Source organism: Labrus bergylta, chromosome 9 (assembly GCF_963930695.1).
Source record: "Labrus bergylta chromosome 9, fLabBer1.1, whole genome shotgun sequence".
Classification (NCBI taxonomy): Eukaryota; Metazoa; Chordata; class Actinopteri; order Labriformes; family Labridae; genus Labrus; species Labrus bergylta.
In genome coordinates this window covers 28,457,908-28,471,479 of record NC_089203.1, presented here as the reverse complement: position 1 = coordinate 28,471,479, position 13,572 = coordinate 28,457,908, and the positions used below count along the sequence as shown (strand labels likewise).

General features: G+C 42.7%; 1 protein-coding gene across 2 annotated transcripts in view; it reads left to right on the top strand.

Annotated features, from left to right (window-relative positions):
- The first annotated feature begins 294 nt into the window (after window positions 1-294).
- The window catches only part of rxfp1 (relaxin family peptide receptor 1), a 77,675-nt gene continuing 64,397 nt past the window's right edge, over window positions 295-13,572 (top strand). Inside the window, exons 1-2 of one of the 2 annotated variants that reach the window (XM_065958962.1) lie at window positions 295-575; window positions 9,453-9,590. In XM_065958962.1, coding sequence (XP_065815034.1) covers window positions 533-575; window positions 9,453-9,590 — 181 coding nt within the window. In that variant the 5' untranslated portion in view covers window positions 295-532. The remainder of the gene's footprint in view (window positions 576-9,452; window positions 9,591-13,572) is intronic. The other variant, XM_020657260.3, reaches the window with a different exon arrangement.

Below are 13,572 nucleotides of genomic sequence, written 5' to 3'. Positions count from 1 at the left end.
CCTGAATGCATCAGTGCACTGATATGAAAAATAATATGTGGAGGAGCTACTACGGTATCTGCAGGGCTTACACTCTCTCTTGGAGATTCAACGGAGACAAAAGAGCATCCAATGAATATAAATTGATCAGGATGGCCTTGCACCTTGGACTTCCCTCTGCTGCTGCTGCTGCTGCTGCTGCAGAGCCTCTTGTAGATACGTAACTCCTCCCACACAGCGACCGTCGTGCTCCCTCTCCCGCCCACTGCTCTGCCCGCTGCACCTGTGCTGCTCATGCGTCAGCTGATGATGGAAACTGAATCTGTCGTCCTTTCTCTAAGACTGCAGAACGAGTCGACTCACTGTGTAGTGCCGGCAGCTTTTTCCTCCTGCGGACGCTCAACTGTACGGACAACATCTGCACGCGAACTAACTTTTTGGTGATATTTTACGCACGAGGGGGGTTTTCCCATACTTGCGAAGAGCCGAGACATTTTACTGCTACCTATCCTTTTTTTTCCAACACAAAAACTTCCAACTTCCAAGAGGTACCATGCAACTTTATGTTGCTGTGATGTTCGTTTATGGAGTGACGGGTAAGTTCAGAAACTTCTCCTGTGGGAAAGCTCAATTTGATGTATTTTAAATGCTGCCAAGAAAAAACATCTGTCAGTCAAATCTGCTCTCATTGCTTGATTAAAAAAAAAGAAAAGACATCGCTCCTATAGCGAGGAGGCTGTTGGAGCAATTTGAATTCAGCACCTATGACTTTGTGACGTGAAATATATATTTTTTGAAGGATGCACTATATCAGCAGGATTGTTTTTGTACAGTATATTCCTTATATTTGAATTACTACAGACTGTGGGACTTGGAGCTCTATTAATGCTTAAACAGCAGTATTTATGGCACGCGATGCAATAACTCCCTCAATGTTGTGAAATTCTGTGGAAGTGGAAGAGATTGCAATTAGTTGGAGGAATCTCATGTCTAGTGTATAAAAATATACGTGTGTGTGTGTGAGGATGCTCAGATAAGCTGGGAATCGTATTTCAGTGCAAGATTAATTGTCTTTTTGAAGCTCTTTTTTACAAAGTGATTGCATTGTATGAGCAGTTCAAAACCTCATTCCATCCCTCACTGATGGAGCTGTTATCAGTCAGTGTCCAGCTGTTCTGCGCAGCATACTGTGTCGAGGGCAGTTGTTGAGGGATGTCCAGTTTAAAGGAGAAGCCTGGAGGACTAAGTGTTGTATTCACACTGCCAATTTTGTGTTGACTAAAAATACCCAAATTATTTTCTGTGCCATAAAGACTCACCAGGATTGCTGCTGTGAGGTCAAAAATATTGCTTTCAATATTCCACAATAATCCAGCGAGTGTATTTCTGTTCCTGCACAGATGGGCAGACAGATATAGATGATCTATTATTTTGTAAATGTCACATTTGTTTCCACAGTCTGCTCAGAATCTAAGATAAATTAGACATTACAATGAAACTACATTAAAGACATCTGGTACTTTCCCATTTAACCACTCAGCTAGCGAGTGCACACATTAACAGACGCACTGATGTGTTTGGTTTGCAGGATGCTTTAACAGATGGGACAAACCTTCTGATAGAATGGTTAATGGACTTGAGCTTGTACAGCGCTTTCTGATCTTCTGCCTACTCAAAGTACTTTCACGCCGCAGGTCACACCTACACATTCACACACTGATGACGGAGGCTGCTATGTGAACTCTCAATCATTATTAACTAATGCATTCATACACATTCATACGCAGCTGATGAAGCAGTGGGAGCAACTTGGGGTGCAAAGTGTCTTGCACATCAGACATGTGGCTGCAGGAGCTGGGGATCAAACCCCTGACATCTGGTTGAGAGACGAGTGTGACAGGTGACCAGTGTGATCTTTGTGCACGTAATGAAGCTGCTTTGTTCTCTTTTCTCACAGATTGTTCTCATCCACTCTTTAGTTTATACCACAATTGAATCAAATAACATGCAGAATTCAGAAAAAGGCAAAAACTGGCTATCCGTTGTGCACCATTTTCACATAATGTGCACATTTTCAGACCAAATCAAGCATTTGCATTTCAGCTGTTGCAGCAATGGATGTATGTATTTATCCAGAAAAGGGCAAAGTTTAAAATCCCCAGCAGAAACTCTGCAGAGAAGAAGTCATCAGAGATCGTAACATGTTTGCAGCCTGGGGATCTGATGTTTACTTTGAACTTTTTCTGGGTTTAATTGCAAACTTTGCTCAAGCTGAAGACCGGTTTAGCTCGGTGCATCAAGCTTTTTCTCAGTGTTTGGAGTTTGATTTTAACCGAGGCAGCCTTGATCAACACTTCAATACTGCATTGAGTGCCTGTTAAACTGACACAGGCGCTGGGCAGGAAGTTAATCTGTTGCTCTGTTTGCCTTCAAAGAAGCTACAGAGAGAGAAAGAAACTGGCCCTCGCTGTGTGATTCAGTATGAGAAGGTGTCTCCTGCTGGAAGAACCAAACAATAAAGACTCTCTTTGTATGTTGTCACAATCAACAGATGATAGTCTTTTTCTTCAGCAGCTCACAGATCAATGAATCAAAGATCTGTTGGACCATGAAGTAGACGGCTGGCTAACCATGTCTGTGGTTTTTGCGATCCCCCCCACGGCACTGCTGGTTAGTCGGTCCTTATCAGCTTCTGTTATCGGCTGAGTCTGCAATGAATCAGCGCTGGAGGCAGTCAGTGAGAGAGAGCTGTCCGTGTGTCCGTCCAGCCTGCGCAAATCAGTGTTCCCAATTAGTCTGCTCACTCTTCTGTTTTCCCCTTCTTCTCTTAAAGCAAACCATGTAAGGCTGACAATGTGAGCAAACTTTAATTGTACAGATTGAACCTTTTAGGAGACCAACTTTTGTTTATGATGTAAAGACAGACTTTTGAATATTCATGATGATATCCATTTAGGCAAAGAAGGTTTTCCAAGGAGGAGTACTTTAGAAAAGTTCTTTGGCATATATATGCGGGTAAGAAGTACATTTTTCCTCTCATGCAGGCTCAAAAATCATCAATTAGCTCGCTATAAGATGTTGGCAAAGACAGTTTACAGAATGAGTGGCATTTAATTAGCTGTCTTTGATGGTTTGTTCAGTCTGTATAGAGGCGGGACTGTGCTGGAAGGTACCAGATGTCTTCTGTTTTTTGTTTGTAGTCCATGCATGGTCCTTTAGATGTCAGCCAGCAATGACTGTATACAGGTCAAAACTGCTTTCCCCCCCACATGCTTTCATCTGACATTGAGTTATCTTAAATTAATCTCCATCAACAGATATATATGCCTGCAAGTGAAGCTAATAATCTAATTTTAGACGTTTTGGTTTCCCAAGTTACTAGTCAGACTAAGAACACTTCGATGCACCAAAAGGGAAGTCTTGGCCAAAAGCCCCCGAAACGCTGGCTACAACTAAAGCCCCAAAAAGGTTTGTAGCTGCCAGAGATTATTTCCAACATCTAATGGGTTCCCAGATTGAATTTTAACCCAAAGTGCTACACTGGGTTTTTACTGATGCACTATATTTGATGCTGACCAAACCAGAGTTGATCAAACTGCCAACCCTGTGATCAACCGCTGATCCACAGCATCCGATTTTTCTTCTTCAACTCTTTATAGTGAAAGTAACGAGTTAGGAGTGGACGCCTTTGTGCCACTGTGAGACAACTCCCCTGCTGAGAAGATTCAACTGTGATTAGCAAGCATTTTGAGGAAACCAAAACAAAAGGGACTTTTTTTTAAGAACAGCTGTGGTTCTGTTCATAACAGATCTGCAGTCTTAACTAGGGCTGGGAATCTATCGGTGTCTCATGATTCGATTTTGATTCTTGGGTTCACGATTCGATTGACTCGATATATTTTCCTTTCTAAACGATTCTGGATTCATGGATTCAAAGTCTATTTTTGATATAGTCCATACTTCAGTATCTACTCCAGTCATCTAGGAGACCGGCTGAGTTTCTTGCTGCTCCATTTGGTTTTCTACTCAGTTAAAGAGCTAGCATTAGCATTTAGCAGGGAGTGACTGATTAGCCAAAATATAAGATTTGTGGAAGCTATGAATCTATTTAAAATCTCAGAAGATAAGAATCTCGATTTTTACTTAAATCCATTTTTTTTCTCACCTCTAGTCTTAACTTCAGCATTTAAAGTCATGGTCACATTTGAGAGGATGTTGTACAGATTTTAAATTGAACATTGTCTATGTTTCAGCTGTTGGTTTTTGTAGTAGTTGAGTCACTCTTTATTAAAAGTGTCAACAGATTGCTCGAGCGTACTTAATCCCTGAATTTTCAGAGCTCTGACGACTGAATTAATTTTGTCCTTGGTTCTGAAGCAGGCATTGTAATCTCCACTCACTGGAGAGCTTCTTCCTCTGAGATAATTGCATGTTTGCCAAAGGTTTAAACATCTCCAAGGAACACTGATTGATTTTGCGTTTGTTTTAGGAAAACAGTTCAAGCCTCTTTCCATCCAGCTTGGTGTCGTGGCTGTGATTTATCAGCCGTGGCAGGCGGGTATGTCACAGTCAAGTGCCGGCACTTACCGGTAACCTCATGATTGCAGACAAGGTGACATTTAGAGATCTGAAATTTTTGGGGGCAGCTGTGGCTCCGTGGTAGAGTTGCTCTTCTTTCATCCAGAAGGTTGGGGTTTTGATCCCCATCTCCTGCAATCACATGTCGAAGAGTCCTTGTACAAGACACTGAACCCCTCATTTCTCATTTCCCCTCATGGATGTGTATGAATGGGATTAGTTACTTCTGATGGTCTCTCTACACAGCAGCCTCCGTCATCAGGGTGTGAATGTGTAGGTGTGACCTGTGGTGTAGAAGAGCTTTGAGTAGTAAGAAGACTAGAAAAGACATATAAGATAAGATATACTTTATTCATCCCAGCAGGGAAATTTAGGTGTTCCAGCAGCCAGCATACATACAAACACACAACACAACACATATATACATCCATACAAAAAAACATGAGCCCACAATATAATATATACAAGCTCAAGTCCATTTATCATTTAATGTTTCACTTATTTTTGACATTTTATAGCATGTACATTCAGTGGTCAAATGATCTTTATTCCTGGTTTTAAAAACATCCCAGTTGATCTAATTCTCTAGTTTAATGTGACCCTGTAGCTCAGACTGGGATGAAGGAGCAAAAATATGAAAAGCACTTTAACCAGACAGACAATCAGAGGTCAGACGTACATGACAGTCCATCCAGGAAGTTGCGATGTTGCGATCGCATTGATTAACGCAAATTCAACCAGTCCCCGCAAATTCTGGACGACCTCGCAATTTTGTCCAATCAACGCAACTCGATTGCAAGTGCTGAAAGAAGCAAGGCGAGTTAAATAAATAAGCATGGATAGAGCTTGTCTGATTGCGAAACAAACGGTGTGTGTGTGTGTGTGTGTGTGTGTGTGTGTGTGTGTGTGCGTGTGTGTGCGCGCGCGCTCGTGCGTGTGTGTGCGTTTGTGTATTCATGAAAGTAGTTGGGAAGATAAAGTCGTAAAAAGCTTAAGGCAACATATTCATTTGGATGTGTAATGAAATCAGATGAAGAGTGTGAATGTGTGTGTGTGTGTGTGTGTGTGCGTGAAAGAGAGAGAGACATCACTGAGTGAGGCAGAGGAATTTATAACTTCCCAAAGCTAATGGCTCTGCTCAGGTTAAAAATAGAGGCATCACTCAATCACATCGAAGTGTGTGTAAGAAAATAGTTTAATAATAAAAAACTAGATTTTTTTACATAAAAAAATCGCAACTAGTGTCGCAATTTTCGCTTGCTGCCGCAATTTAATAGCAAAAAAACGTCTAAAAACATCACAACTTGCATTGCAATTTTCTTGAAAAGCTGCCGCGAAATCAGTCATTTTAGGCCGCAACAATCCCCAAAAAAGTCCACGAAATCCTGGAGGGACTGACATGATGAGCCTATGAGACCAACGGTCAAAGCTCCTGGCAGGTTTAGGAGTCAGCACAGAACATAGATAAGAAGGCAGATTATGTTCCGTCCTTCAGTTGTACACGCCTAATATCTCAGATGTTATGGTGTGTCAAATGGCAATGCAGCATGTTCCACTGAGTCCAACCTTTTCAGTGAAGATGAGGCAGCATACCAAGAATATAACCTTCGTTTATCACTGACTTTCACATGTTTGAATGTGAGGAAATCTGTGACTCCTAAGAGGATAGATCAAGGATGGATTGACTGTGATTGTGAGAGATCTGAATTTAATACTTAAACACTTTTCATAAGACCCATGCATGGATAGAAACCCCTTAATCAAACTGCTCTGATTGCGTTTTTGTTTGTGTTGTTCTTGGGCTTCAAGCATGGCTGAGCCTGTTGAGTGTTCATTATAAGGATTTCATTAAGGGGCCTCAAGGAACAAGGGTCAGAATTACCTGAGGTGATAACTGTGTGCTGTTTGACATGATGACTCATCCACATGATATGTATTACGGGTAAATTTACATGCAGTGTGAAGATACGAGCATAATAAAGATCACTAGCATTAGCATGCTAACACAACAATGCAGCACGAGTTGTTTTGGTTTCATGCTGGTGCTCAAGGGCGACATCTGCTGGATCAACAAATCACATATAAAGCCTTTAAGGTTTTTTTTATGTTTTTATTGTAGAGATAGGTCAGTGGATAAAGAGGGGAATGACATGCAGGAAAGAAGCCACAGGTCGGATTCAAACCCAGGTCCGCCCGCTTTGTGTACTACAGCCTCTGTACATGAGGTGCACCGACTAACCACTACGCTACCCGCACGCCAAGCTAGTTTAGCAATTTAGTTATTTAAACCAGGCTGTAAACATGCTAAATTATTCTGTAAAACAGGCTTTTAGAATGGGTGTGTATGTGACTTCCTTTGCTTCTGCAGCCAGCCTCTAGTGGACACTCTAAGAACTGCAGGATTTTGCACTTCTGCAGCAGCTTCATTTTTCAGCATTTTTCAGCTTGGTCACTTCCCAATCTCTTTCCTCATGTCCTTATCCTCTCTCACCTGCTGTGTACTACTGATAAAAATCCCTCCAACATGCTTCAATAGTTTTCATTCCTGGATATGAGTTCTTTCCTTTCTATAATCAGGAATCACTCCTGAACAACGAGGCATGTCCCCTAAATCCCCTAAAGCCTCCTCTCTCTCCGTGGTCTGATTTGTAATTGTTGTAATCAGTTGGGACTGGAGGACTTGATTCGAATAGACGAGGAAGATGTGGATGTTTTTGCAGCCAGGTGGTTGCCTTAAAGTCTGTTGTTTAATTGGATTATATCTGCATGCATGCTCCGAATACAAAGATGCACCGCAAGAGTAATTATATCTTTATAAAGATTAGGAGAAATGTGGTACTTTGATTAGGAAATGCTCTAACTCTAACTTCAGACAAATTGCATAACCGAAGGCCCAAACAGGTCAGAGATGTATTTTTGATTGGATTAAATCTTTACAGCAAAGTGCTTTAGGACACAGAGGTCATGCAGATATCAGATGTTGGAGCTCCTTTCAGAGTTTTAAGCTGGATAATGTTTTTTTTTTTTATTAACTTAGAGTATTTGTTGCATCCAAATGATTTTAGATATGATTTGAGCGCCCCAGCGTCCTCTTTTTTTCACTCCCACACAGATCATTCCTCTTCACTTTTCTTTCGTAACTTTCATTGACACACTTTGGTTTTCACAGCGATAATGCACAGGTAGCAGCCAATAGAAATGGAGTGCTCCCCCCTTAGGGAGGTTTTTGATGCAATGCTGTGATTTAAGGTTTTTCAGCCTTTGGGGGGGCCCCCCTACTGGCCTAGGGCCCCAAGCGGTTGCCTGCCTTGCCTGTTGACAAGTAGCGTCTCTAGATCTGCTGCAGGTTTTCTTCTAAATACTAATCATTAATGTTTCAGGGTCAGTTTCTGGATGCATCAATCGTGTGCATCAGAATCACTCAAGCCACCAAAACAGAAAGAGATAAACGTTGTTTTGGTGGTGATGCTCTGTGACCTTGACTCGTGATAATCTATTCTTTCTTACCTTTGTATCTTTTCTCTTATGTTGTGTTTTATGGAAACCTTGTGCAATATGGGTAATGTGCATGCAATATATGTTGTTGTTGTGGTGGCACTAGTATGGGCTTCTGTTTGCAGGTGGATTGTGTCGGTTTCTATTGTTCCTATTTACTGATTCTTCCATGTGTGGAAGCAGCTGAACGTTTGCAGCACTTTAAGTCCAAGTCAAGGTAAACTGATTTCAGCAACTAGGAAGATTCAAAGTACTTAACTTTACAAGCATCATGACAAAGAGAGAAAGAAACACTATTCAACTATCACTATTCAATTAAACATGAAAATATGTTTAGAAAAAAATATCCAGAAGAAATACAGAAAAATTATATTAAGCAGAAAAAAAAAATTAAAATAGAAAATATAGTTATGTTGTGCTGGCGTCCCCAGCTTCAGAGTCTTATCTTCCTGATGGACACAGGTGCCTGGGAAACCCCACCCCAGGGGTTCTGTGGTGAAATCCACCCACAGTCGTTACAGTTCATGACATCAATTTGTAATCATCCCACCACTACCACAACAACTACCACCACCATCCGCACCAGCTCAGGATCGCTTCTCTCTGACATCTCTCCATTAGTGCATGTTCATAGGATCCTGTTTGTGCATGTGTGTGTGTGTGTTTCAGTGTGTGCAGCATGTCTCAACAACAGAGTGTAAAATTACAATTCCCTCCAAATCCCTCGCTGGATTCACAAAGTAAATCTGAATCTTATATACTGACATGATCAATGTCATCGTTTAGTAAGAACTTGCAAACAAACTTTAATCGGCAACATTTCTGTTCTAAACCTTCATCAGTCAAACAGTCCTCATTTAGCATGAAGTCACACTGATAAGTGCACCATGTAGGACGAGAAGAAGCTCGGCTCTTTTCTTAATTGGAGTTTCAGTGCAGGGGATGCCAGACGTGGTCTGATGTGCTGTCTGCAGCTCGCTTGTGGATCCGCTCTATTCTGAAGTTGAAGCGTGATAAGGCAGACTCCCTGTGGCAGATTAACAAGCAATTTAGAAGTCAAGGCAGGATGAGAAGAGGGGTGGAATAATTTGATCTCCCAGCAGCTTGCATGGCAAGCATTTTTTTTTTTATTCCAGTCTGGACTGTTTGTTCTATGTCGGTGGATAATTAAGAGTCCAAAGTTAACAAAAACACGCCCATACAAGAATATTTGAGAAAGAAAATACATCCACTCAACATGGAGAGCTCCCTGGACTCAGAATAAGTCGTGTTTGGACCATGTCATACAAAAGATCCTCAAAACTTTGACAAGGGCCCTCGATGTATCTCTGATGAAAGGTGAGAGGCATACATATTCACAGGGTATTCATTATGCTGCGATGTTCTTGCTTTGTTTGCAGCACTCAATATGACAGAGGAGAGGGGCTCCTGCCCACTTGGATATTTCCCGTGTGGCAACCTGACCGTGTGCCTCCCTCAGCTCCTGCACTGCAACGGCATCAATGACTGTGGGAACCAGGCGGACGAGGAGAACTGCGGTGAGTCATCGTTTCCACTCGAGCTGATGTTCATTTCACCTGCTGCTTTAAAAACTTGACATCTGATCTGCTCTGCGGGCCACGCAGATATTAGCAGACGCCTACATAGACATAATCGAAGCTTTTTACTGGCCTAATCAAATCAGATGAATGAACTCAACCCTGCATTGCATGTACAGTATGTGCACACTGCATGCTATACACAATAGGCAGGCGACAAATAAGGAGAAACCGCACTAATGGGTGAAAGCATGGATACTACAGCGGCATGCTCTTTACAGAACCTGTGAGGAGGCTGGAGGGAAATTAAACCTCCGAACAGCCAATCAGAGAGAAAAAAAAGTCTGACAGGTGCCGATGGGAAGCGACAGATCGACGACCGAAGGGCCAACAAGGACCGACAATCTCCTTGGTGTGTCAGGGCCTTAAAGGTCCCATATTTTGCTTTTTCTGGTTTTATCTGCTCTTTAGTGTGTTTTCCAAGTGTCCTGTGCATGTTTAGGCACATCTATGTGCAAAAATTCAAAGTCTGCGGAAACGCGGCTTCTCCTACGTCCTCCTGTTAGCTGTAGCATTAGCTGCATGTAACGCTCGGTTCTAGCCCCCCTCGAAAAAAATTTGTCAGTGTGACGCCATTGTCAGTGTGAGATCACTGATCTAAGCCCATTGGCTCGTTGTGGCGCCCAGTCATGTTGCACGCCCGTTAACTTCTGTAGCACGCCCACGATATGCCGTAGCCTGCGGTAGCACAGTAGTGCTAACGTGCTAATGTTTATGCTCCCCTCGGACGGAGCCAGTGGATGCATTCCCAATATGGTAAAAGGGGCGGGACATTTCCGAGAACAGTGCTGAGCGACTGACCAATTACGGCAGAGCCGACAGGCCGACCAATCAGATCAGACTTGGCACACGTGGGGACTCTGAACGTGGGCACTTCAGAGCCTTAGAGAGAGAGTCAGAAGAGAGCCGGTGCATGGAGCGGCAGAACATGAAAACAGACACTTTTTTATAACTTTAGCTGAACATACTTTAGTAGGTACATAGATGAAATATATGAACCCCAAAAAGGGCAGAATATGGGCTCTTTACAAGTAACAAAGATGCTAGTACAGGTTCTTTACATCACAAAAACCATGAATATGCTCTGCTGAAATGTTTGATGTCATGAGGTGGATTTCCCATTTAACTCGTCCACTGATTGGTTCCTTATGTGTGAGTAAAATGAGCCGTTTAAGTCGTTGTTTTTCCATCACTGTGACTACAGACAGATGTGCAGTGGCTTACCTCCAGTGCACCTATCACATCGCAATTAACACACTATCGCTGACAGCCATGAAGGAAAGCTATTAATTACATTTAACACTTAACACAAAAGGTTGAATGAATGGTCTTAGTGCTGATCTGTAGCTCCGCCTCATGACAAGATGAATGACTGATCTGCCTTTATCACGAGGAGACATTAATCACTCATGACTTCCGTGCTGAAACAGGTGCTGCTTCTTAAACAGATGTCAAATTAGAATAAATGACAGACCCCGCAGAATTGAGAGCCGGGGGGGGGGGGGGGGGTCCAGAAAGTACTGCAGGTTTATATAACCTCATAAAAGCTGGAAATTTATTCTAACTTTGTGACACCGTTTTATATTCACTCACAGAAAAAAGCAATTTGCAGTAGCCAGACAAATTAAGCAGCATGCCATCATCACATTAATATTAGTACACTGCTGGCTAACACGGAGTTATTAGAAACCCTCAGTCTGCAGTCAATGGTCCTCGTGTCCCAGTGTCTCAGTTCATTGGGACCCCTGAGTGGATCGCTGTGTGCTCATTATCTGATTATTTAATCCTGTAGCAGTCAGCAGAGGTGGACAATCAATCACATAGAGATATAACCTGTATCCTGCATCTGGTGAGAATAATCCCAGCACATGTAAACGTCTCTCTTTCATGTTTTCACACACACACACACACACACACACACACACACACACACACACACACACACACACACACACACACACACACACACACACACACACACACACACACACACACACACACACACAACTTTTCTGAAATGTTCAGGGTGGGCTGCATGCACGTGTGAACACAAACAGCCTAAGTCTATTTCCTGCCAGTCTCCTCAATGTCCGCTTGAAGCTGGGAAGCCAATGTGTGCACATTATTACTCATGAGGAAGTGGGCCAGAGTGATATCGATCAACAGAAGCAATCATGGTGCACCGCTCTTTCTTTTCGGCTTGTTCATGGTACCAGTAACATGCTGAATTACATGAAGCAGTGAGATTAAGGCTGTCATTATTTCTGTTGGATTTTGCTGCTCATGCCATCTTGGATTCCTTCAGCCTTTTTTACATGTCATTGTTACGCGCCCGTCTAGGGGGGGGCAGGTTTGTAACATAAAACCCGAAACCAGTTATTACCCCGGTCCCCCCAAACACCTATCAAACAAAAGACAATCTCACAAGAAAAACACAATTTTCAGAGCTAACGAAAGACGAAAGAACAAGGCTTTAGAAACAAAATCAGTTTGGAGGCCGAGGGACAACGAGCTGCTGCTGTCACTTTAACACACGCTGCTCTTGCTGAGGATCCCAGCAAGCCGCAAAGAATTGCGACCAGACTCCCGACCAAAGGACGGCGGCGTCCTCCCTCCAGCTGATCAGCTCCTCCAGCGAATCCCCGATCTCCACCTGCAGTGGCATCAAAGATCCTCACACTCGCACACACACAGAGGTCTCACTCTCACACACACCGCAAGGCAATAAACACAATACGGCCAGGGCCGTAACACCCTCATTCCTGAGTGACAAACATTTCCAAAATGTTTGTCACTCTGGAAGGACAGTGGACACGAGACAGAGCGTCTGCGGTCATGTCTTCTTCCTAAGACTTCTTTCCGCCCCTGACAGACAAGCAGCCACACTCACTAGACACTAGGCCGTAGTCAAGACGAACGGGCCAAAGCGACCTGAGGAAGAGAAATATGTTTACCGACGAACTAATGCATCCGAGGATCATTTGCATGACATTTTTGACGTAACATCTGGTGTTTCCATGAAAACGGTAAACATGTTGTCTCTGTCATGGTGGCCGCTACGACAAGGCACCAGACGTTACTTCAAATAAAATGGCAGATTTCTCTGGCTTTGATAACTGTTTGAAATATTTGAGGTAAAAGCAACATTTTCTAAAATAAAGAAATTACCATCCTTCAACAGATTCCTCCTTCCTTTTGGTTCAAAGATGATGCTTTTCAGCTGAAGGTATGTACGTGTATGAAAATCGACTTTTGATCGCTTCATTCACTTCTGCCTTCAGCTGGCAGCAGTTGTAAAAATCTTTCAAAGGACCAGAGAACGGACCTTGAGCAAGATGAACATTTTTTTCTTTAGAAATGAAAATGTATTAAATGTTTTGTGCTTTTGGAGGAATTTCACAACCTGACTCCAGAGCTATTTTCATATCATCCATGTCAGCAGAAACACTTTGCTTATCCTTAACTCTGAGGGTCACTGATCCTCACAGGGCAACTGTGGAACATTTTTCAAACATCCCTGAACAAGACACCAAGACCATAAATCCCTTTGAATGAGTGTGAGGTTTAAATGCATCAAACTCCTATTTCAAGGATAAAGGAACGTACCACACACCTTGAAAATAAGTCGTTGAGTGGAATCTAAAAAGCTACTTTTTGGTTTCTGAATGAAGCAGCAGCTTTTGAAAAATCCGGGAGAAGAGCTGCCTCAGGGGTCTGAGAAGAACAAAACGCTTGTCCCAATTGAAAACTTTGTGAAAGAGTTTCGACAGAACAAGCGCAAGAGCGGTGCGTAGTCAGCCTGAATCCACATTTCATAGTGTGGATTTGATAGTGAAACAGTCTGATAGGAACTCCCCATTGTTCAGACTGATGATTATTCTGAAATCCCCCAGTTGACTGGAAACATTTCCCAACGGAAGGT